The sequence below is a fragment of the Citrus sinensis genome, chromosome 8 (assembly GCF_022201045.2).
Source record: "Citrus sinensis cultivar Valencia sweet orange chromosome 8, DVS_A1.0, whole genome shotgun sequence".
Classification (NCBI taxonomy): domain Eukaryota; kingdom Viridiplantae; phylum Streptophyta; class Magnoliopsida; order Sapindales; family Rutaceae; genus Citrus; species Citrus sinensis.
The window spans coordinates 27,871,207-27,896,618 of NC_068563.1; the positions used below are offsets into that span (position 1 = coordinate 27,871,207).

Here is a 25,412-nt window from a genome sequence, read left to right on the forward strand (position 1 = left end):
CTCTAATTAACTTAATTAATTAAGTATAATTATTTTAAATCATTAAGTTAAAAAATAAACATCACCTTAGCCCAAGCGACCATGAAGCCCAAGCGACCATGAAATGACTGTTTATGATTGTTCTTAAAGAAAGAGGGCAGCGATTAACTTACATTTGATGTAAGTAACAATACCAGAACATGAACCGTTGGATTCCTTAATTTGTAGATCCAACGGGTGTGGTGAAACATAACGTAAAACAAGGTTCAGGTAGTGGTTGGATATTCATTTTTAAAAACAAAAGAATGGCTACCTGCTAAAACGGTTGTTGAAAAAAGGAAGCAAAGGGGTTAGTCGGTAAAGAAAATTTGAGATGGAAATGATGAGTGACGAGTGGCTGAAAAAGCCAGAAAATTGAATAAAGAAGCCAGAAAATTGAAGAAAGAAAGTACAGTACCTAGGTTTTGAAAGAGGAAAGCATTAGAAGCAGCAAACGAGATAACCAAATTCGTATTTCATTATTTCATATCACAAATTAGGGAAACCAAAAAAATTGCAGCCCCATAAAATCGAAGCTACAGGCGCTGGAATGTGGCAGAATTTGGTAAAATGTGAAGCATCATCTTGTGAAGTTGTTTTCACCATATAATTTTTGTAACATCATTCCTTGTTATGGGTGGGTCGTGATTATTGGAACATGGTGATTTGGACAAATCCCAGAATTGATCCTGCTAAAAGCATGACAGAGCAAAGGGAAGAAGGTATTCGTGAAAATTGCATCAAAGTATTAACATGTGAACCGGAGTTAGATGAAGTTGCCTTTTGTAGTGAAGAGAAGAAGGTAGAGGCTGAAAATAGTGCAGAAGATAAGAAAAACGGGCAAAACAATTATGGTTTCATTTCGTACTTGTAAGTAAGATTCTAATATTCGTTTTAAACAATGCATTGGAGGTTAATGTTAATCGATTTGATTGCAGTGTTTGAATTTCAAGTTTAATTGTTAGGTTAATGGGTATAAGAGAACATGTAACATATTATAATATTGTAACGTAATTGGGAAATTTAATTGATATTATGAAATGCAATTGAATGAAGATTGATAAGATATATTTGATATTTCAGTGGTATTTTTCATGTAGTTAATGTTATATATTAAATGATAGATCACATGATGATGATAGTGAAGAATGATCATAATGGAAAATAAGAATGATTAAAATAAATGAACGTAGATATACCCAAACTAAAGGTTTAGGAGTGATAAATTCTGCAATTGATGCGATGTATAATTTTTATTTTCCCGACAACTGCACTAAAGAAGCAGTACAGAAGTTAAAGGAAAAGGATGAAAACGCATGTATAACTAAAGAGGTTAGTGGATGGACTTGAAATTTTTTAATAACAAACAATATTGAAGAATAATGAGACCTTAGCTTATCTTATTACTACATTGCAGGTTAGGAAGGAAATTGGAATGGCATTCAAGAATCTGCCAACTGATAAAAGGCGCAAGTACACAATTGGAAGGCACCGAGTAGGTCGTTTGAATGGGGAAAGACCGAAGTTTGTATCTAGGTGTGTGCCCGAGCGATTGGCTTCCGTTGTAGGTAAACTGCGGGCAGAACAAAAAGCGGCCGTCTGCTCTATTGGATTTGGGCAATTACTGGAGATGAAGTGTGGTCGTTTGAAACGAAAACTTTGTGACTGGTTATTACAGAGGGTTGACACGGCAAGGTCGGTATTATGTGTTAATGGTTGGGAATTAGAGCTAAGTGCACAGAATTTTAGACAAATAATGGGTATTATGTTACAGTCTTTTGTTGGAACAACTTCATTAAAAGGTTATGTAGTAATCTTCTACTTTTGTATTGCAGATATCTTATTTTGCACATTTGCTGAACAACTCATCAGTTCCATTTCGGCATACCATTCAATATTTTTTTTCAATAATTCATATATTAGTGTTGTTTATCAGGGCTAAAGAAGTTCTGATAGCCATGAAAGTTATATCAATATTTAACAAAGTTGCTTGTTTCTTTGTCATATCTAAGTGTCCTCACTTTTACGCTTGCCATATACATTAATTTATCGTTAAATAAGGTTTACACATGGTAAAGCCATAAGATATTAAAGTCACTATCAAATTTATTCAAGTCATTAATTTTTCTGCATATATATAACATGTGAAATAATGATTAGAGTAACTAATTCAATCAAAAAACCTTTAAAAAATATTACATAAATAGTTAAAACATATCAAGTTACACATGCATTTCAATGTTTTTCATCATTTCTGTCACCTAGATAGTACTTAAATTTAAACCTATAATATAAGAAGTTCCACTTTTTATATGCATATCAGGTTAAACATGCATAACAAAATTTTATTTACACAATCATGTTCTACGATTTACACACATAATGTAAAAACATCATTTCCCACGCTGCCTTCTTTCTCAGCAAAGTTCAACTTTCTTTTCTCATTGCAATAATAGTAGCTTGCTCTGGTTCCTGGGAAGCAACCCACAAGCATCCTAACTGCTGCATTGACCATCTACAATTTACATAAACAGAAAGTTCCATTAAATTGCATGTCAAGCAGGATAATCACATTACATATAAGGAAAGATCAAATACAACTTGATTGTTAGATTTGAATTCTCACCTTCTACATTTCTGCATTTGTTTGAAGAAGATCTTCGTATTTCATTCACAGGTGACATAAATGGTGATGGATCATGGAAGTTCGCAGATAAACTGCCTGAAGTTTAACCAGATCTTGGCGCTCTATAAGCAATATATAATCTTGTGCAGACTTTGTAGGAGTATTGGTAGAACCCAAGAAAATACTAGCCTTGTCCACCTTCTATAACCCAAATTCCAGCCTGACAGGGAGCTCAACACTGATATTATCATTGTAGCATAAGTCATTGTTCACAATATTAAATGTTTTAAGGCCATCACCTGTAAATAGAAAAGAGCTATAGCCTTTGCTTTCATCACCATTCAAAGACTAAAATGTTACCTTTTATTTTATTTTCCTATTATGCCAAGAAAATGATCAAAATAAACCATAATTCAAAATTTAAACTAAGTGCTTCAAGTTAATAACGTCAGTTAGAATTGAAGAATGCTGAGTAATGACTACAACATTAAATTCCCAAAATATATTAATGCCAACCAGGGCAGAGGCGAAAAAACCCTCTATGCAATCTAAAGAATGGAAGAAATACTCATAAAATACATAAGTTGAAAAGGGAATCATATTGAAGCTTTATCCTTATCATTTGGGTAAACTCAAATTCCTTATATCAGTTATCTTTAACGTAGTCTACAACTGAGAAGACATCGAGTTCATAAGCAATGAATACGAGGCTATTAACACCACATAATCCTTTCCATTAAAGACTCAAATGTTTGAAATTCATAAATATGGAAACCATAATTATAAAAGCATCACTTCCTTCTTAATCTTGGATTTTTTACTTTCCACTGACTCATCAACAGTAATGCCGCCAAGTAAAGGCTAATATTACATACCAAAATATTAAACTAATAAATAATCGTGGCATTACGTTCTGAGTATAATAAAAAACAAAGAACCCACGAGAACAAATCAATACAATTATTTTGTTGAGCAGTAACATGAATTTAAGCACACTGAACAATATCAGTATTGGTTTGGATACACAGTCTTTGCCCCGTTATTGGTATCAAACTTGCGTACTTTAACAGTTTTTTGCATTTTTACTAACTTAACTAGTTGTCAACTTAAATTACTGATACTCAATTCCTTACTACAATAACAAAAGGGAAGGCTCACAAGCGAAATTTATCCAGTAAATACATAACAACAGATGGTTACCTTTAAATATCAAAATTATCAATAGGAATCACATTACGTTAAAGGGCCACCCTTTCAAGCAAATGAGAAAATGAAATAACAACAAGGTTTATTGCTTTATTTTTTAACTACACCTTTCGAACCCTTCCAATTTTACACAAATTCATATTAAAATGTCTGATCTTTATCCTTTGAAGACACATTCTCATTTACTTATGAATATAAAATAACAATATATTCTCGTCTTCATAATTTCTAACCTTCACACTTCGCTCTACAAATTTACATTTCTTTTCAAAGCCATAAAAACAGAACGTTGTGTTAAGGTCATTCTCTAGAGACTTTGAATCTTAAAGCACCTACTCAATTATTCATTCCACTACATAATATTCTCACTTCATCGATAACAACTCATACTATGTTAATAATGAAAATACATGAAATTAGTTGAACTCTGATACATCAATTTGTAAACCGATTAACATGTTCAAAATTAGCCAACTAGTATTTGCTTACGCCATTCAGACATTTCATCGAACACTTGACGCATATGGCCTATTTAAGAATTTGAAACAAGATAAAATTACGAGGATACTAATCCATAAACCAATCAATGATATTACAAACATTTCATTACTCCAAAACAAAATTATAAATTGAATAACGAAAAAAATTATAAAATTTATGAAACCCTCCCTCACCTCTGAAACTGCAGCTCCCCGCCATTTCTCCATGTAGTAGTAACAGACAACTCTGAAAGAATTTGTTTCTTTTTTTTTGCCCTTTTTCTCAGCCTTGGTTCAATAATTTCCATAATAAAATTGTATGAATAGTGGCGTATGACTTTCATAGGGGAGCTGTTGCTTCCTTCAAAAACCGGATGATGAGATTTTGGCTTATAAACTTTTAAAACCCACATAAAAATTTTTCAATTTCAATTTTTCTTTTTCTTTTCAAAATTTTCATTGATACGTGCCTAATCATCAACCGGCTATTATAAGGAATTCATACCATTGACTTTGCCGTTGACACATCTTGCAATTGGTTGGCAACCGGTTTCAATATTTTTTCCTTACTGTGCCTTACCGCCACGTGCTGCTCTTACATGAGTCAATTGGTCACATCACATCTGTTACTTACACCAAATGTAACATAAGCTTACCCAAGAAAGAGACAACGTTAAGATAAATCATAAAGCTGTTGTTGTACTAGCTCTACTGATTACTAGATGCAGGGATGCGACGAGTGGACAATAATGGATGATGTATAATCCATTGATCCCACCATACTTTCTTATCCAACTTTTGATCAGCGCACGATCCATTAATTTCACTTCATTTCAAGCAGCAAAATCGCTAAACTGGCAACAGTGCAAATCTGATAAAACAGCAAAAGAAATTGTTGTTCAGGAAGCACAAAGAGAAATCTCTCCGCTGCAAAGCAATTCAGCACAAAATACTTTGGGTCAATGTCATTGCAATGTACGTATCTTCAAGCCTCCATGAAAGAGCGTAGAAAAGTTCTCCACAGAAACATTCATCATAAATTATTCCTCTCAGACTAATCTATACACAATTTCTTCAGGAACAAAATCTCATTTTCATCATCATTTATCCTCATCATCGGCAATTTCTCTACCAAGGAGCATCAAAATCTTGTGACTATGGGCATATATAATATAAGTCTACATCACTATGCACCCGGATCAGGTGGAAAAGGGAAAAAAGGAATAGAAAAACTTAATAAAATTCCAGTGTGCCCGAGATAGTAAATGGAGGATTTATTTCAATAAGGGTGGCCTTGCCCTCTGAATGCAATTGTGGTAACATGTTTGCCTCCTTAGGAATAACTCCCACTCCAGTCCATATGGTGACATGGGGCCACTGATTTTTAGAAACTATCTTTTCGTCATCAACAGAACCAAGATGAGCCTCGAATGCAGCCATTTTGTCAGTGAAGAGCAAAGAAGTCAATTCTACAGGAACATTTCGATTGACGTATGGTCCATAACTAGCTACAGCTGTAACACCGTGACTTCTCTTGTGAGCAAGAGTAACATGGGCCTTCTTCAGGTTACGCTCCAAGTCCTCTTTGACAAAGAGATCAATGGTCGGATCTTTGCCAGCCAACTGCTTAAAACAGGTGAAAGAAGAAAGGGTCAAAAGGTGGGGCGAAAACAAATATCCCTTGAATCTACCAACGTAAACAACTGCAGCCTCCCAAATCTTTAGTTAAGGGCCTGGTCCATGTTTATTATCCCCTTAAAGTACCATAAGAGATGCATTAATTTCTAGTTAAAATGTCACGACTTTAAGATGCCTTAAGTCTGCGATGATCATAACTCTTTGCAACATAAAATTGCAGACAAACAATATGACAAGGCATGTCAGCATCAGCAGAACCCTGATAACAGAGTAGCAGACCTTAGCACAATTGGTAAGGTCATGTTAAGAGAAAATGTCGTTACCTAGGTCATCTGCCAGATATTTCACATTTGGAGACTTTTAACAGACTCTCATGCTAGAGTAATTGGGAAAAAAAAAATTACATGCATTTTTATTTTCCTAATGGGCATAACCATTAACTTACTTCTACAAGGAGACTTTGGATCTCTGTAACAGGCAAACTAACAGCGGCAAAAACAATGGTTCCAAAGTTCCTCTTCTCAGTACTTGGTGCCTTATATTCACCCTTGGCAATAAGCTTTAGTTGTTCCAACACTTGCTTGGCAGCAGACTCAAATGGAACCTGGGAAATAGCAAGTATGAAATAGTAAGTAACAAGGGGAAAAAAAAGGTAATAAATGTCATCGATATTTATAGATAGATAGATAGATAGATAGATAGATATAGACATACGTACATATATGTGTGTGTGTGTGTTTTTAAATTGAGTTGTATTCTATTAAGGGATCCCGCGCTGCATTTTAGTTTTTCTGAAGTGTGAGATTCTAAATAGAGCCATCGCTTTTCCATTTTAAAATCTGCTCATGATAAGATCTTCTCATGATAAGGCTCACCATGTGCAGATTTTAAAATGAAAAAGCAATGGCTCTAACTACAATCCCACACTTTAAAAAAAATAAAATAAAATAAGGTGTGGGATCCCTTAATAGAACACAACTCAACACACACACACACATGTATACCATGTACAGATTTTAAGAGCCATTGGATTCAATGGGATCTCACACTTTAATTAAAGTACGGGATCCCCTAATAGAACACAACTCTATATATTACTGATTAATTTTGACATGTTTCTATTTAAACCCATTTTATTTAAAAAAGATAGTCTCACAAATCCAATGGCTCCAATTGGGATCTCGCACATTAGTTAAAGTGCAGGATCCCTTAACTGATCACAACTGTATTTATATTATTGATTAATTTTGACACGTTTCTATTTGAACCCATTATATTTACAAAAGATAGAAATAAAAATTTTGACCTGAATAGATTGAAGATAGTCAGCATTGCCAAATAAAGTCTCTCGCATCTGCTTTTCCCATTTAGCCCACTCCTGTGCATATGATCCTTTGGTGGATTCCAATCTAAGCACAGAATAAAAGTAATTATGGAAGCACTAAAAATGGCATTTAAAAGTAGACTGGAAAACCGAAAGGTTAAATGAGAAACTATGTTGAAGTAAATTAAAGGAATCACAACTTATTACAATTATTGGGTTTGTCTGCTAAGTTTGCTCAAAGGAATAATGCTTGAGAATATTTGTTGCGTTTATCTACAAAGTTTACTCAGGAATATTACTCAAGAATAGAAATTTTCTGATTTCTTTTTGCATATAACAAAATCATGAAATAAAACATAAGGAAACAATATTTGAGATATATCACTATACTAAATAATTTTTTACTTGTAGCATTGTAAGAAACTGTGGACTAAACAAATCTTAATAGCCCAAATCCCCCACTCCCTTCCATTAAAAAGCAAAAGTAGATACAACGAACAATAAAACCGACACTGGTTTCTTATTTTTATTAAGAGTTGGAATTCTAGAATGCAACTAGGAGGAGACATAATAGACACTTCCAAGAAGTCATAGCAACATATAACTTGTCACAACTTGGCTTAAACAGCTCATAACAGGAAAAATTGAAGCAAACCCAGCCACTCCAGTTAAACATGTAAGCGACAGATGCAGACTTCTTGAAACAATTCGTAACCAAGATTGTTATTTAAATGTAATTAATGAACACCAAAAGCACTAAGCTGATCGGTATGTGCAGGCTAGAAACAACTCTTATCTCGGGCAAACAGTGCTCCTATACAAAATCTTCTTCCAAGATGAACAAAATGAAGATGACAAACTTGTTTACATTACCCAACAGATTACTGTGTAATATTTTTATGATGAGAAACATAAGAATTAATCACATTTATTTCAAGTTTGATTATTACCTTCCATGTTTGCTTGTGTGAAGCTTGTACAAGCTTATACCCTCCTCCAGAACAGACCTCACATGATCAGGCAGAGGACTCCTGCATATTCAAGGACCATAGTGATCACTGCCATAAATGCAAGCCAAGACTAGAAGATAAAAGAATTGCATAACATTCATTATGTGAGTCCACTTCTGTACAGATCTGGTTTCAAATTTTGCTTTAGGGACTCATGTCTTCAAGTTTATGTAAGAGATTTCAACATTTATGTTTGAGATTTCAAGTCCACATCCTTACAAATCTGTACATTATCCAATCCCTTCCTTATAAATCTCTCCTCTACAAGGGGTATAAGGAAACAGAAAACATGCAGAGATCGATGACAAGGTGAACAAAGAAAAGTCTACAGACTTGACACGACCAAATTGCTGAAGATAGGGCCACGGTAGCAAAGAGGAAAGAATGAGTCAATTACACAGTGATAATGTAGAAACAAACAATGGAGTCTATGATGTATGAGGACATAAAAGAGAAATGAAGTAAAAAATGAGCATCACTATGGAATATCAACAGGCATACAAACTCTTGCAGAAACTTATAAACTGATATGTCAACACACTTATCGGTTTGATGATTTTCACACAGACCCATAATCATAATTACACTGAATTTTATTATTTTATCCAACCAATTATGTATTGGCTCATCAATTTGTAAAGAAAAAGTTTGTATAAGAGTTGTATCCTTATCATTACTGGTATCAAAATTTTTAAAAAGTGAAGAAAAAAGCAGCCAGACTTTATGTTTCAGCAGGTATCTTAGGAGAGAGATCCTCACCTATCATCTTTCAACAACGGCATTTTGATGAGAGAACCGAAACGTTCAACTAATTCACCATCGAATTCTTTACGGCTCTGAAAATTGAAAGCATAAGCCCAGGCATTCCTTCTCATACAGGCATGTCAACATTATACTTCTGGAAGAAATAAACACCATACCTTGCCCTCATAAAGGTGATAAAACATTAGCAGAACATAACCAGCATTAGGAGAGTTCTTGTCAAGATTCCCCTGGATTCAAATGGCATTAGAAGTAGAGCTCATAAGATAAAAATCTGTGTAAACGTTTGAAATTAATAACAGAAAAATAAATAAATACCGGATGATTAACTCTTTCAAGCACACGGAACATAAAAACAGCTAATGCATCGAGAGAAAATGGATTGGACTCAGTCCCTGCAGAGATATGAACTACGAAATTAATAGGTGAAATCCTGAAAATGAAACATCAACAGTCAACACCACTTTAAACCTTAAACAAATTGCATTAACCATTTGATAGTAGCTTATACACAGAGTAGGAGCATTTTGGAACTTCGATGCTTTAGTAGAAAATTGATGGAAGTCTGCCATAAAAGAACAATTCTACATGCCTCAAGTTGTGCAGTGAACAGGTAATCGTAAGTTTTACAGCAAGTAGCAACAATACCGCCAAGTGTTAAAATAGAGAACAAATGAAGACAAGTATAATATATTCTTCCCCACCTAAACCCCATTCCCACTTCTTTGGACATTTTGGTTGCAGGTGTTTTTATCCAGAGAGCACTATGGAGTACCTCATACCTTCCAATCACAATGATTTACGCTGCACTTCTTTCTAAAGTTCCATCCTCTTAGAAGACCTCTCATAAAACAAATTATAGACAGAAAAAAATGAAGATCAACTAATAGGGTTTGACCTAAGACTTCAATGAACATCTTATGAGCCAACAACAAGGGAAAACATGTCTGTGATGAATATTTTAATTGAATCTTCAGTTATGGCCTGTTGTAATTTGAATAATTAGGTTAGAGGGTCAGCAATCTTGACCATAATGGAAGAAAAAGCACAAGTTTATGAATATGTCATCATTAACAAAATTATAAAAGGAAAAGCAAAACAACCTCCAGAATCAGGAACAACAGGAACTGCAGAGGTTCTGGTGCGACGGCACATGTCCTCAATCTGCACAAGCACTTAAGGGTCATCACGAGTCATATTTGACATGCTTATAGAACATTCGTTGAAAACGGCAGACAAAATAAAATTCTTCTGCAACTTCTCCATAACTATGTTGCAATGAGTCATGGATCAACAGTCAAAAGTTAAAAGTCACCAAGTAAGTTAACATCCCAACCAGCCATGCAACCAACAGACATCAGACCATTATCCATCATCTCCTAAATTCCAAATATTCTGTAAAAACTCTCAAAATTGCAATGATTCCAATAGAAATTTCCATTATTGATAAAAGAGGAACTAAAAATTAACATTTTGTTCACCAACATTAGATTGCATTGTCAGATCTATTCGAGGGGAAAAAAATTCCTTTCAGAGTGGTATATTTTTTTCTGTTAACAAATTCAGATTATGACTCCTCTTGATTATTGATTAGTATTTCTAATGCATTTGATGGTTGCTATGATGTCTATACACATATGTGTTTGAAGATTGCCATTTCATGAGTGGGCTAATCCGAAATTTCTCATTGATGATTTTGAGAAATTTCCTGTTAGCCTTTATCAAGGCATGTGTTAAATGCTAAAGCTTTCAAGAGGAGGATTAATTTTTACAACAGATAACATACTTCAATCAATTAAAAATGAAAAAAATAATCAATTGCCATATTCCAATAACAGCAATTATGCCTACAATCTCTTAATTGAGTTAGTGGACGTTTTCTCCTTTAAGTCAAGATTGTGGATATATGTAGGTAGGAATTTATTATCAGATCAATCAACAAATAATAATAAAGAACCATTGTTTTGTTGGACTAATCACCCTCAAGGTAATTGAATAAAAGGTCAATCTCCTTGAAACAGTGAATCCATCTCTCTTATTCTATTTTCATGAATTAGGATACGATGTAACATGCATGCAAAGAAATTGGAAGGACTCCTGCTAAATTAGAAACCTTTTTCTGATTTCACCATGATTTTCATCAGAAGTTGGTGAGAAAACATTTTTTTATTATTGTCTCCTTTTTGGGGCAAATCAACATCACCTGTCTCCAGACTTCTTCATTTGGTGCATTCTTGTCTGCAAGCATTACAGAATATGGTTTTCTCCTGCGCTCATCAGCAACCTTCTGCCAGTATTTTCCTGTTAATATTTACAAATAGATTATTTTACGATTATAGTAAAGGAAAAGCCCTACAAAATTTTTAACAAATCCAGTCACATAATTATTGAATTAAATCTGCAGAAAATATTCAGTTCCAATAACCACCCTAATCCTCCACATCACTGCACCATTTTCTGCACAATTTATTATACCTTTTGTAAGGTCCCCCATCAAAGTATGGATGGGCCTATTATCTCCAAGACCTCCTGGTGCATTTAGTAACTCCTTGCAAAGTGCTGACTTAGCACAACCAGGTATTCCTGAAAGTGAAAATTAACCAATATCAAGACATAGCTTGAAGTTCCACAATGTTGAAAAGAGATAACAAAACATTCAAGTTCAAAGCAACTAAGTTGTAGATGGACAGAAAAACTTGTTGGACAAGTATTTACATGATTAATTTTTCTGTTTCCCAAATTTTGCTATGATTTTTTTCTTTAAAAAAAAAAAACGAAACAAAATACTATTATTGAAATGAAAGGAAAAATGATGCAGATATCAAGGGCAACAAAATACATCCCCATGTAGGTTACCAACCGAAAATACAGAACAAAATCTGAATGTTTATACCCCAGACAGTTCAACAATCCCAAAATTTATGAAAAATGAATAAAACATAATTAACCCATAGAACTGCCTTGAAAAACATTAGAGACAATGTAGAAAGAGAAGTAAACAATATATTTTTATATTTTTATCGAACATGTTACAAAATCAACAAATTTTGCCCTTAAAACTCCCAGAATATCAAGCAGTAGCATTTTTTCCACCAAGTATGAGCCTGAATTGCAAACCTTCAAGGGCATCCAATCGGTCTGGTATCATAAAAGATTCAAATACAACAAAATCTTTCCATAAGCTTTGCATTTTCATATATCAGGCTTATTCAAGTTTGTAGTTTAACTCCCCGAATTTATTTTGAGTACCGGTGTTTCCCTCACAAACACCCTGTTTATTTGAAAAGCAACGCAGCGAATTGATAGCTACTCCCCAAGACTCAACAAACCTAAGCCAATAACCTCATTCCTCCAATCCACAGAATTTTTACAAGCTATTACGTATGATGTACTACTTAAATTGAAAACCATAATCACTAAAAAAGTTTACTATGCTCAAATTGACACCACTTAATTTGCAGAAATTCCTACCAGGAAAGAAAACTATCAAACCCTCATCTTTCTGAACTTCATCCTTCGCTTGTCTAGGGCTTGATGGCGGTGCCTCCCGCTCAGTCTCAAGATCACCCTCTTCATCCCTGCCCCCTTCAATAACAGCCAGGAATTCCTCAACCCTCACTAAGTTTCCAGCAGATCCTATCAGAACCTGATTCTCCGGACTGCGTCTAGCATACTGTTCAAGGAAGGGCTCAGCTTCAGTAAGGTATACAGATGATGACAACTGCTTGTTTCCGTACTTCCTCCGTATGTACACGGCCCTAAAAATAAGCATTTACAACAAAACAATCTAGTTCAACAAGAGAACACTAAAAATCAGAAAGGAACAAACAGTTAGCAAAATAATTATTTTAAAATTACCATTCATCTAGCATCTTGCTAAGTTGTCTTTGCTTTACTGCAGAAGTGCCCCAAATATTCATTTGCCTATAATGCCGAAGTACGCTTTTCAGTAAAAATGCTAGGATTGAAATCTCATGCACAAATAACACAGATATAAGATCAAATGCACGGCCATCACATCAGTTAAGAATACCAAAATGCTCTTGAAAAGTAGTGATATTAACTTCATGACAACTATGACCATCACTGGGATATTTAAATGTCACAATATATCACTTATTAGCCGTTGATTTCATAATAAAATATCATATAACTAAGACTGAATGATCAAAAACCACCACTACCAGACAGCAGAAGCAGTATAGTGCATTTAAAGCTGCCTCAACAGTAACATAATTGATGTCTTTGGTTAATGTCGAAGATATTGTCAACTTTCCCATCATGAAGCTTCCTATTCTGTTGTGGCGGATTTAATTTATCGTATCTCTATGATTCCGTAATTACAGTTCTTAATTGTGTAGATTGTTGGCCCTAGAATTATGTATAAATTAGGTAGTATCCTAAATTGGATGTATATTCTTTTATATTTTTTCAGTGTAAAGTATTATTACAATTCACCACAGTTTATATAAACTTCTAAGGGGAGGTTGATTTGGCCGCATCACATTATTTTTTAGCAATTAGGAGATCTAAAAGTAAACCCATCCAGAGAAAGCTACATGTCTTCCAGTTAAGGAAACACTAGATGTTCTTTAATATTTTTGCACCCCTTCCAGATTAATAGAGCCCTTATTTATGAGAAACCAGATTAAAAGTTTAAACAATGTTGATTCTCTTGATTCAGAAATAACATAACACGCATGTGTGCCAGGTCTAAAGAAGCAAATAGATCCTATAAGCCAAGTAGAAAGACCATATCAGCAACATAACTCTGTTCAATTATCCATTCTCACCCAAAAGAAACGGCCACAACAATGTACATACATAATGCAAATTTCATTCTTGAATTGCTTTTCAGGTTTCCAACACAGCTTATATTTACAATGCATCCATACCTCAGGTAGTAGGCCTTGTAGGCAGAAGGACCATCCTTGAAAAGAGTTGACAAGCCATTTCGGATGAGAAATGTTCTCAACTGTGGACAAGAGTAGACAAAGAAACATGAGAGCTAAAAATTCTTTGGCCAACCAAAAGAAAATAAATTTCTGGAAAAGTATAATAGATACAAACACATCAGAAATGTAATATTCATTTTCACAACCCAATAGCTATTCATTATCCTTTTCAAGAATTTTTTTACAAAGGAAGCTGAGCCCTTTGCAATTCATCTTTGATCCATATGTTTCCACATGATTTTTTTTGTTGGGGGGGGGGGGGGGGGGGGGTGTGGGAGGGTGTTGTTGTGTTAATCAAGAAAATATGAGCTCTTTGTAACTCATCTTGATCCATAAGTCTCCAAAACAGTAACAGTAACTTACATAGGTTGCTTATCATTACTTATCATATGACCCAATGTCTCTCTATAACACACCTTACTTCTCCTAGAAATTGGTATTCCCCAAATGTAATGTGAAAAAACTATCAGAAAAACAACAAATAAGAAGAATTGACACAGTATGTTTAAACTCCAACAAGAAAAAGTTTCTCAAAGAAGTGTTTTGTCATTAAGTATAGAAGTTCGGATTTTCACTGTATTTCACAAAGAAATCAATACCAAAAACTCCAAAACATGATGAGATTAGAGATAATTACAGAATTCATCCTTATGATCTGTCCGACAACTATTATGTAACCAAAAATATGCATGCAACCATATACAGATGTTTACACTTGTCTTTCTGTGTGAGAGTGTTCAAAGATAGAAAGGGAAAACTCATTATATTGAGACTTCTAACACCCAAGTATGACATGAAATATTTTTGGTACTCTTATTCAAAGTTAAACTGTGGGTTTGAAATGAGCAGAAGTATTCATCGGAAATAGAAGAGTGTTTTCAGGAACATGTGCATAGTGCCTGTTACCATCTATCAATTCAGTTTCCCACAGAACTGGATAAGACTGATTCTAGTTTACAATATTGGAGATGCATCACAAACTAAAAGATGTTAAACAAAAGATCTGGTCTTTTAATCCAGAAGTGGGTATGAAAAAATACATGGAGAAGAAATTAGGTAAAACTGAAAATAGAGATGGGAATCATTTGGAAAGAAAACTCTAATATAACAAGTTACTAATACGCATAATTTTTCAACAAATAATCCATTTCCATCAAGTAAAAAGAAAGTCTCACAAACCACAATAATCTTCAACCTTTGAATGCAGTTATTTTATGTTCAATTTCTGGAAGTAAACGTACCTTATAAGTGAGGAACTTCAATTTGATCATCAAATTTTCATCCTCATTAGCCAAGCCATCTGTTCCTGACACACCACCATTACCACTAACAGTTTTCTCCAGATTATTGTTTCTGGCAATTTCAGCATCTCTTTCCTTGTTTGCCTTGAATAGATTTATATCGACAAAGAAACCTGGGTAAACATAAGAAGTGATAGAAAATCATTTACATAAGTCCATATAATTTTTCCCCAGATGAAAAAGAAGGAATAGGAAGTTCAAAAGAGCTGGAATTGTGCATTATATATCACATAAAATAAAAACAGGTATTGCAATTCCAATTATTCAGATGCTGCAGCATGTCAGCAGGGAGATAGACTGTACTGCAAGGTATTGCATTCTTGATTTCTGGGCCATAACATTCCTCAAGATCAGATTAAACTTCAGAGGGATCCCCAGAAAATTGACCCCAAAATAAAAAATTAAAAAAAAGGAAAACAATTGGGTTGCAGAAGGACTAGGGTTCATTTCTTTAAGCATTTTTACTTGACAATATTGTTTTTGGTTCACATGCCAAAAACAACAGAACTATACAGAGATATTTAAATCCAGCAGAAAGTTGGGATTCTGGGTTTTCCAGCATAGCAGACACATTAACCTCACATTCATTCACTTGTAGACTTACATACATGGGTAGTCTCTAATAAACTGCCATACTCACTCGGGGGGGTAATAATGGGTACTCTCTAAAGCAAAAACATCTTGAATTTGTAACATTATCTTTTTGAAAATTTGGCAATAAGAAAATCTTACGATATTACCACTGCATATTCAACCCATAATTGTCAATCTCATTGTTCTATTCATTATTATAATTTCCATGTGAGCCATGTATGCACTTATTTCCATGACATTTCAGCATGTCACTTGCTTTCCTTGCTTGCTTATATCTGTCACTAATTTGTCCCCTTCTCATACACTTAGTTCAACCACTATTCACTATAAACATAGTTACATGGCTGCAAGATAACCAAGAAGAGAACAGATGCAGAGAGTCAAGGTAAAACCCACATGCAATATATGAAGAAATAGTTCCCTGACAAGAAACAAAACTCTTATTCAATAGATTTTCAGTAGGTTTAATAAAGTCTACTCAGATCCTTTCCAAATAAAGAGTGGAAGATCTTACCTCGATACAATGGCCACAGGCCGGGCCTATGCCTGAAACACGTCACAAATTCTTAATCAGGAAATGCAAATGAATATTCAACAGGAACAAAATGACTAACCAACACAATGCTCTAGATCAAAAAGAGAATATGATCATATATAAACAAAATATAGCATAAGTCTAAACAATACCTCATCTCTTTCTGGTATCGCCTAAAAACGGAGTCACTATGGACATGAATGACCATTTTGTAGAAAAGGTTGTCATTTGAAACAGAGTCAAGTTTGTGGAAGTTATGATAAAGTTTAAAGGCAGCAGGGAAACGCTTGTCTCGCATCAAACGAATCATTTCCTGGTTGAACAAAAAAGATGGAAAAAAAGAGAAATAGAGATGATTACTACAGAGCAGCGCCATAGGGTCCTAAATTACAAAGAAAACAAGTCTGTAACATTAGAAGTCTGCAAGATGAGAAACAATTAGCAAACATAACACAGCAATATCAACTACTGGAAGATCCATGTGTCCAACACTAACATAAGGAGAAGCAACTACCTAGTTTTAGCTTTAAAGATCAAGCAGTAAACGATTGACAAGCCATGGGAACAGTGCATAAGCAATTTTTTTATTTTTTTCTTCTTTTTTATTTTTTTTCTTATGGGCTCAGAAACAAAAGAAAAGGTCAAACTACAAATTCTTGAAGTTCATAAATTCTATAAAGTGATTACACCGTAGCTGCCTTCCAATTAGTCAAAATAAAGAAGCTCACCGGGAATCCCAGAATTTAACTGTCCCAAAGGAATATGAAATCCTCCAGCACTTTGTTCTAAAAAATTCTTAAGTTTCAATCCATAGGACCCAAAATATAGCTATAACCACACAATCCCATAAGACTGAATCCCTCCCCCTACCTGTAAACCTCAAAAATTTCTTTCAATGCATAAGCGCTTATCAATGTAAACAAACTGATTGCACTTGAAAATTCATCTAATGTTAGAAATTCATAACGAGACAATTTTCTCAATAGAAAAATTTAATCAGATAATGGCCTAACCTGCAACTTAGTGGTTGAAAAATCAGCAGGATGAGCATGCAAAAATTTTGTAAGAACAGATCTGTCTGCATTTCTTGAATGGGTACCACCGGCTTCAACGCCAAACCAGTCTGAATGGTCGGGGCAAAAAGATGAGCCAACACTCTGAAGAAGCGCTTTTATTTGCTGCAGAAGTGTTTTCACAGAAGAAAATAAATAAACAAGGAATTGAAGTTCACAGGTGAACTAATTATAACGTCACACAAAATTTCAACATTAAATACAGCAGCATTTCATGTTGAAAGGAAGCTCACATTACCTGCTTTTCATCGGACCTATTTGCAGCACAAATTTCCCTCAGGCTTGGTCCCAAATCAAGGCCAGCTGAAATACAACAGATTAGGTGTTATCATACAAGTTCAATTCTAACGAACATGTTGAAGATAAACAGGAGTTCCATTACACACACAGGCAGAAATAAATAAAAGAATGAAGCCAACTAAGTGAAGACAATCCTGAACAAAGATACCTATCTTACTTATTCTGTAGCATAGCCTGGCTTAGATGCTCACAATAGGCAGGCATGATTGCATCTATAAATATCAATGCAGGTACCATTGGGATCCTGCTTCAAATGGTAGGGTCTAGAATGATTTACCCCCTTAGGTTTGGAGTTGGGATGGGGTTCCTCCCCCCAAACTCAACCTTTCACAGCATCAGAATTTTACTCCAGCTGTAGGCAATTAGAATATATAGGAACTAAAAAATTTCTTTGAGGGATTGCAAATAAAAATCAGCATTAACTTGTAGCAGATTTCGTCTATATTTGCTACCACCTAATAATAATAAGTCCTTCTCATATCTTCAGACAAAAATACTGATTCCCTGAAGCTAAAATTTACAATCGCAGTTCATATAATGCTTAATATTGATCATTAAAGAACTCGATCTAGATGCTTTTTCAAATAGACATATTTATAAAGGTTTGAAAATCAAAGTGAAATGAAAGAGCTTGCAGGGGGAATATCTAGCGTACCTCCCTCAACTGGTGGTGGAGGATAATCTCTCAAGACCTCCTCCATGTGCTGTGAGCACTCATGGCTAACAATGCGAGCCACGAGACCCTCTAATATTTCGCCTTGTACCTGAATATGATCTTTAGAACCTGTAAATAAGTAAAAAGTTAACTTGACACTTTACAGCAGCAAAATCATCTAAGATAGAAAGGCTTTCACCCTATGCTGCTAGGACTGACACTATGGGTGCCGTTGGCAGCTTGCATTACACCGTATATCTTTGTATTAAAACACTGTTCCTATGCTAACCCACGTTTGGCTGCAATTTCTAGTTGCATAGCACACATTAAAAAGGTGACCAATACAATGAAATTTTAAAAAAAAAATGATGGTAGGATTTTGGCTGTATGGCATTAAAACACTATTTATATTTTAAATATAATCATTTAACTTTTTTATTTAATAAATTATAATAAATTTCAATTTATTGAATATTAATTTATATTTAAATAAAAAACGTAATTTAAATAATAATATAAGATAGTAATAAACCTAAATATTTAATAAATAAATGCCTATTTTACTTCATTACATGAAATCATTTTAATTTTTTTTACTTTAAATACAAAAAGTATTTTAATTTTGTTTAATCATTTATTATTTACTAAAATACTAAATTTAAAAATAAAACAATTATATTCAACATTAATAAATAAAATAAAATTTATAATTTAATATTATCTTATATAATACAATCCATACTACACCAAACATAGTGTTGCATTATAAAGTAATGCAACGGAACCCCAGTGCAATACACCATAATGCAATAAAGTTAATACAATGTAATCCAATACAATGTGCCTGAAACATTAATGAAAACGCAAATGATAAACAAAACATTAATGCTATACGAAGACTTTTGATGTCTCTTTTTCTTCTTAAAACCCCCTCCCCAACAACAAAGTGTTCTCAAGAAGTACCAAAAATAGGGTCAATGGGAATCTATAGAGGAAGAGAGAGCAAATATATAGTGGATAATAGGCACTATGGTTCTATTTTGGCTGGTCTGCAAAAATGGAACTGCCAGTTGCTAAACTGATGGAGGTAATAGTTCAGACAAAGTTGTTTCGGTGCAGAATGTTATGTGACAAATAAATTATCAAACAAATAACATGTGGTGTGGCAACCATGAACCTCAACAGGAGATGCCATGAAAAATTGACACAACAGCAACAGCGAGGATGATAGGACTAAAGGCAAAGGGGCATTGATCATGTTTTACATAATCTTCTTGCTTTCATTTTCACTTTTTGTTTCAAAAGATCCCTTTATATGTGAGAGAACCACCCTTCTCTATAAATCAACATAGCATAAGAGAAGTCTTTTCCTTTTTTCCTCAGAGAAACAATCCCATGAATGCGAAGCGCTGAAGTTGAAGTTAATTATGCAGTCTAAAACCTAACCTGGTACTGAAATATCAGCAACATCATCGAGAGCCTTACAAACAGAAGTTGCTGTTCCTTCTTCACAGAGTGCATCGTAAGCCGCAAAGAATGAAGTAACTGATTTCCTTCATTAACAGAAGATTAACAAGATACAATAAGTAAAACTTCCCACTATGTAATGCTTAATAAGATCAAACTAAAGCCAATTGATTGTGGCTGAACACAGAATGCCCAGGCACCCTATAAGAGACAGACAATACGTTACTATGGAGAGCTAAAACCAGAAATATTCCATATTTCCTTTTAAACCGTAAAAATGCATCATCCTGGCCCTATCTCATAACAGATTTGCACAAATAATTTAGAGATTATATGTATGATCCACATCCAACAACTTCAAGTAAATTGTAACAAAAGGTAATTCCAAACTTTGTTTTTCTAGGTAAGTTTCTGATATTTAGCATTACAGACTTCTGCAAACTTTCTTTTCCTCCTAATATTAGGAACATAAAGTGACCAAGTGAAATGCAGACACACCACATCAATTTCTCAACCTAACAGATCTAGAATGAGAGAATCAATCACATAACAGCCTGGATAGGAGCAAATTTCCTATTTACATCAGAACCCGATAACCATATTAAGAATCAGGATGCAGTTCTGAGAAAAATATTAAAAGGAAAAAAAAAAAAAAGGAATGGTTTTTCAAACGAGTATCAATTGTTTACTGAGATCATGGAAAATAGTCTAAAGTCGAATAGAAGTCAAGAAGAACAGAAACTTGTCACATTTCTTCAACAAAGAATTATGTGTATGCATATCAAAAGGGAAAATATTGGAGTATCTGCAAAGGCAATAAGGAGGTTGAACACAAGCACAGAATCCAATTAAAATAAATAAGCAAATAAACAATTACTTGCAAAAAACAAATTACTCAGAACATTTATCATGTCATCTAAGTGAAGGAGATCTCAATCATCACCTAGTTGAGAACAGCCACACATGATTTGTTGGTAAACGCCACTTCCGACAAAAAGCAATTATTTCAGGAGTAGAATAAAACTTTGGCTTCCCATTTCCTAATTCTGTGACTGCAGTCACCACCGCTGCTTAAAGCAAAGAAGAAGGTAAGAAATAGTTATGTTGTTATAACAATGGGTTTGAATGCTGCAAGTGATTGTCTTTGTCGCTGTGACAGTACTTCAATCATGCCAAAAAGAAAATATAGAACACACGTTCATAAAGAAAACAGCATAATGGTAATAACCTAAGAATTTCTCAAGTGAAACATAAACAATAAAAACTCACATTATAACAGGGGTCAAAAAAAGAGTTAAACAAATAAAGTGGCTTCAAGAGTGAATGTGTCACCATGTCACTTCTTGCTTCGCTATGGAACATATTTTCTTTGATAACTCTAGGACAGATGTTCATAACGGTCATAACGAAAAAAAACTACTTAGAACATAAAGGAAAGACAAGCACTAAAATGCAAACAAAGTTTTCCTCAGTCAATTGTCCAACAATAAACTCTCCCTACACTGCATGCTTCAATATGATGTGCAACAGTTGCATGTTGGTCTGTAATTTGAAGAAGGAAAAAGAGAAAGAAACATTCACCATAATCTTCTCGAGGGCGCTGTCCATGGTCTCCTAAAACAGCAGTCACCAGCTCCATTGAGATGCACATACGATTTTTCTGAAAGAATAATATTAAATCAACCTTTTTAAGACTTGAAATAGAGCTCATTGTAATCATCATAAATCATGCAGTCCTGCAAAAGGGATCAATCATGCCACAGGGAAGGCAGACACAAGAACACAGGGGACCTGAACCGGTTAGCATTCAAATTGAGCCAGATACACACACTCTCTTCATCAGAGCAAGAGGTAAATAACCAAAAATAGAATGATACCCTCACAAAGGGCCATAAACAGCAAAGAAGATTCATTTCTGGTAGTGTAGTACGGGACAGGGTCTGATTGGTATATGTTTGAATGTTTCACATCCAGGTTTCAAGCATCTATTCTGGTTTTTATCACATAATTGAGGAAAGACTATTTTGGAACAACATCAACCAAGATGACCTTAGAAATGTTCTGAAAGAAGGGAGAAGGTGGCCATCAGGGTTCTGAGGATGATGACGGACCCTCAGTCACGAAAAGTATATTGTACCAGAGTTTATGAGGGTATTCACAGGGATGTCGCCCATATGGGTGTATCTTGATCAAAAAAGAGAAGCCAAAAGATGTGGCAAAACTGATTTCATCATTTTATGAGAATAAAATCTGTGTTCAAACAGGAAATATAACCTAGCCCAGAATGGACAGAGTATATTGTGACTTAAAAGTAACCTTAGTCACCAAACTCAGAATCACAATCATCTTATACCAATCAAAGCGGCTTGACTTATACTTTAGTGATAAAATTATCTTTATACATGTATAATAAATTATCAAGAAGAGACCTTGGAGCGCCCAGAAAAACGTATCAAGTTTTTCAAAATGGTGATTGCGAAGATTTGTTTGCGATCCTCTATATTACATAAAATTGAAATTGAATGCTACCTCAAGAAAATCATTGAATTCAACTTGCTTTTTAAGCGCTTGAGCACCCCATGCCTCCCGAAGCATCCGTCCAAGGACAAAAACACCAACAGCAGTGTATCTGCAGTTTAAAACGACAGTTACTTTTCTGGTATCCAAGCGGATTGGAATACGCAATATCATAATAATGGTATAAATTGAAATACTTTTTTGAATTATGTGAATGTATGAAACATTTAGTGGGGAGAGAGAGAGGGAGGAGGGAGGAGATTGTGATGCGGTTTAGGAAATATCTAGTCTGAATACCTTGAAGCATCTTTAATTCTACCAACTTCGTACAAAAAAGGGGGTAGACAGCTAGTTGCATTATCTGGTAAGTTTGAACATAAAATTCCGGTGTCGTTATTTTACAATTTCATCGCTGCTCTATATTACATTGTTGATCTAAAGCATTTCTCACAATCTTAAGACCATTTAACAAGTTATATCATCACAAGCAGCCACTGTCACCAAAATTTAGAATTCTGCCATGTGCATCAAATGTGCCTTTCCATCAATTTAATAAGACAAGTGATATGACATTGCGGGGTTCCCGCAAAGCAAAATCAAACAGAAAAGAAAACATTGCAAAACAAAACTAAAATATAATAAAATAAGGAGAATTTGCTTAAGAAGCATACACATTGCCAAAGCTATTCTTGGCATAAGCTCCACCCTTGTGGCCAGCATACATGAAAAGGGAACCAGAATGCTTAAGTGTAACCTGTTGAATGCCATTGCCATTGAAACCATGTAAACCAATTTAAGTCACAATCAACTGTAGAAAGAGAGAGGGGAAAATAGGAAATTCCTTAAGTAAGCAAGTTGGAATTCCTAATTATATCAATAGTTAGCAATGAGAATGGAGTTAAGACTAAAGCCATCAGAGGCGGAGACTTCTTCTATATTCGTGTGCATGCAAACAGCGAGACCATAGACTAGTATATTGATGGCGATACAACATACCAAACTAAGATAAGCTTGTGTAAGCCCCTTACCTCCACAGCAGCCAGACCATTAGATACCACCTCTACCATCCTCATCCTAATCTGGACGTATTGAGATAAATAACAATTAAAATAAAAGATAAACATTCATGCAAAAGGTTAAAAAAAAAAAAAGAATACCATTCAAGAAGGAAACAAATAATTAAGAGCCAGATAGTCTGCCTATCAGTAGCACATTCTTAGTTGCCTAATGGCCAAATTAATGCTGGGGGGAAGGGTTATTTCGGAAATAGGATATCCTACACAGATGTTTGATAGGTGACATATTTACCAGGATAAACAGGCACTAACGACTATGTATGTGAAAAGTAGTCGGACAAAGAGGAGTACCTCTTGATCAGATTTTTCATTTTCAAATTTGGGATAAAATGTGGCTCTTACTTCAGCAAGTGAATATGTTGAGTTGTCCACAGTAAAATTTTCCAACAGATTACCCCTGAATAATTTACTTAAATCCATTCTGCTTTTTTGTGCCGTTGTCATCTCAGATGCATTCCCCTTGATTGCAGTAGCAGTATCATCAGCAGGTAAATTTCCTACTTCTGCAGATGTCTGTCCACTCACTGTTCCATATGATTTAGGCTTCCAAATTGCTTTTTGACCTTGCGTGGGACTCTGGTTTGGTAGTTGGAAACTGCCAAATCCAGTGGATGGAACAGAAGATTGCCCATCATTTTCAGCAATACTCAACCCGCTAATTCCATTAGTGACAGCTTCAGCACCAGAAGAAGATACACCCTCCACCTCTGAAGATGGCGTGTCCGTCACTGGCTTCTGTTTCCACAGCTGTTGACTATGCCCACCTCTTCTCTGCATATAGAAACCCATACCTCAAATTTAGCATTCAACACAAGAACATTTTAAACTCTAACTGACACTATTATTGTCTTCACTACATTCCAACAAGGTTCTTGACTACAGAAATAGAAATTCTTAATCATATTCCAAAATGAGATGCTAGGAACACAAACTTTCTGTATAAACTAATGTGTCATGCAACTATTGCTCAGATTAGAATGCGACATTCAATGTAATTGATAAAAATAAACCATGCAGTTCCATGTATCAATCATCTAATGAATACTTGGATGACACATCAGTTTGTTCAGAGAATCTGTGTCCCCAGTATTACTATGTTGGAAAACAATATAGAAGAAAGAAAAAAAATGAAAGCTCAATTACTCCAAATATTACAACTAAATAAACTTTTGGCAATCCTCATCAATACACAAAATCAATGCAAAGCTAAAACATACCAAACAATCATCCTACAGCATATTCAGCTAATTTCAAAGCAACCAACCAATTGATAACATTTTAGGAACCAATAAAACATTTAAAAGTGCTGTAGCGGAATATTTCTGATCGCAAGCTGATACTCCATGAAACAAATATTAATTAACATCAAGTATGAAGTCAATAGCAACTCAATTCACGTGATTCTAAATACAGCTAAATATATTTATACAAGAAGAATGGTCGAGCGAGCTTGCCTGATTGTAAGACATGATTGGTGAAACGGAGGAAGTGAAAGTGAGAGAACGAGCACGAGCTAGGGGCAGATAGCAGCGAAGCGACGACGTCGAGGAACGACGCAAGCAGAAGGCTCTTGAATGAGTGAGGGTGAAAGCGCAGAAGACGATTCTCTGCGATGCCGACATTCAATTTGAAGTGCTCGTTTTGGCAATATTTATAGAGAATCACTCTTCGAAGTCAGTATGTAGAAGGAGCGGTGAGTCGTGTCCCTCACAATCGGTTACACATGAAATGGCTGCTTACGAGGGAAATGACCGAGTTAACAGGAACGTTCTGAGGGTTTTGCTGTGTTGCGCTACATCGGATTAATTTGGAGTCGCGGCCTGGAGAACACCACGTGTGATTCTGGTAAAATGGTTGCGGCTGACGTGGCCCGTGT

At 34.8% G+C, this 25,412-nt stretch overlaps 2 protein-coding genes across 7 annotated transcripts; one reads left to right on the forward strand and one right to left on the reverse strand.

Moving 5' to 3' along the window:
• Window positions 1–894: 894 nt before the first annotated feature.
• Window positions 895–2,022, forward strand: LOC102620856 (uncharacterized). The gene is made up of 2 exons (XM_006488097.4): window positions 895–1,350; window positions 1,436–2,022. Exons 1-2 carry the CDS (start codon window positions 1,189–1,191, stop codon window positions 1,958–1,960), a joined length of 687 nt encoding a protein of 228 aa, XP_006488160.2. The 5' UTR covers window positions 895–1,188; the 3' UTR covers window positions 1,961–2,022.
• A 165-nt stretch (window positions 2,023–2,187) lies between these two features.
• LOC102621146 (tRNA ligase 1-like) lies at window positions 2,188–25,265 on the reverse strand. 6 transcript variants are annotated; one of them, XR_008051092.1, is made up of 29 exons: window positions 24,991–25,265; window positions 23,879–24,307; window positions 23,489–23,539; window positions 23,132–23,214; window positions 22,473–22,572; window positions 21,525–21,603; window positions 20,887–21,010; window positions 19,923–20,029; window positions 18,477–18,605; window positions 17,760–17,824; window positions 17,462–17,626; window positions 16,601–16,761; window positions 16,428–16,459; window positions 15,260–15,432; window positions 13,959–14,038; window positions 12,922–12,987; window positions 12,535–12,821; window positions 11,539–11,646; window positions 11,267–11,364; window positions 10,167–10,227; window positions 9,382–9,458; window positions 9,222–9,293; window positions 9,061–9,137; window positions 8,242–8,322; window positions 7,274–7,376; window positions 6,413–6,571; window positions 4,525–5,952; window positions 2,645–2,882; window positions 2,188–2,533 (listed from the first exon to the last, which is right to left on the reverse strand). XR_008051092.1 is itself a non-coding variant. In XM_025101734.2 (27 exons), exons 1-27 carry the CDS (start codon window positions 25,156–25,158, stop codon window positions 5,563–5,565), a joined length of 3,576 nt encoding a protein of 1,191 aa, XP_024957502.1. In that variant the 5' UTR covers window positions 25,159–25,265; the 3' UTR covers window positions 4,524–5,562. The 6 variants fall into 6 exon arrangements, 1 of the variants encoding a protein (XP_024957502.1); XR_008051091.1 differs by having other exon boundaries at window positions 2,645–2,864; window positions 23,828–24,307; XR_008051088.1 differs by having other exon boundaries at window positions 23,828–24,307.
• Window positions 25,266–25,412: the final 147 nt, after the last annotated feature.

Coding starts and splice junctions, on each gene's coding strand:
- LOC102620856 (XM_006488097.4), top strand. CDS start 1,189: ATGATTAAAATAAATGAACGTAGATATACCCAAACTAAAGGTTTAGGA. Junction 1,351..1,435: donor ACGCATGTATAACTAAAGAG/GTTAGTGGATGG, acceptor ACTACATTGCAG/GTTAGGAAGGAAATTGGAAT.
- LOC102621146 (XM_025101734.2), bottom strand. CDS start 25,158: ATGTCGGCATCGCAGAGAATCGTCTTCTGCGCTTTCACCCTCACTCAT. Junction 23,540..23,827: donor ATGAAAAATCTGATCAAGAG/GTACTCCTCTTT, acceptor CAATACGTCCAG/ATTAGGATGAGGATGGTAGA. Junction 21,604..22,472: donor AATTCAATGATTTTCTTGAG/GTAGCATTCAAT, acceptor TTATTCTTTCAG/AAAAATCGTATGTGCATCTC.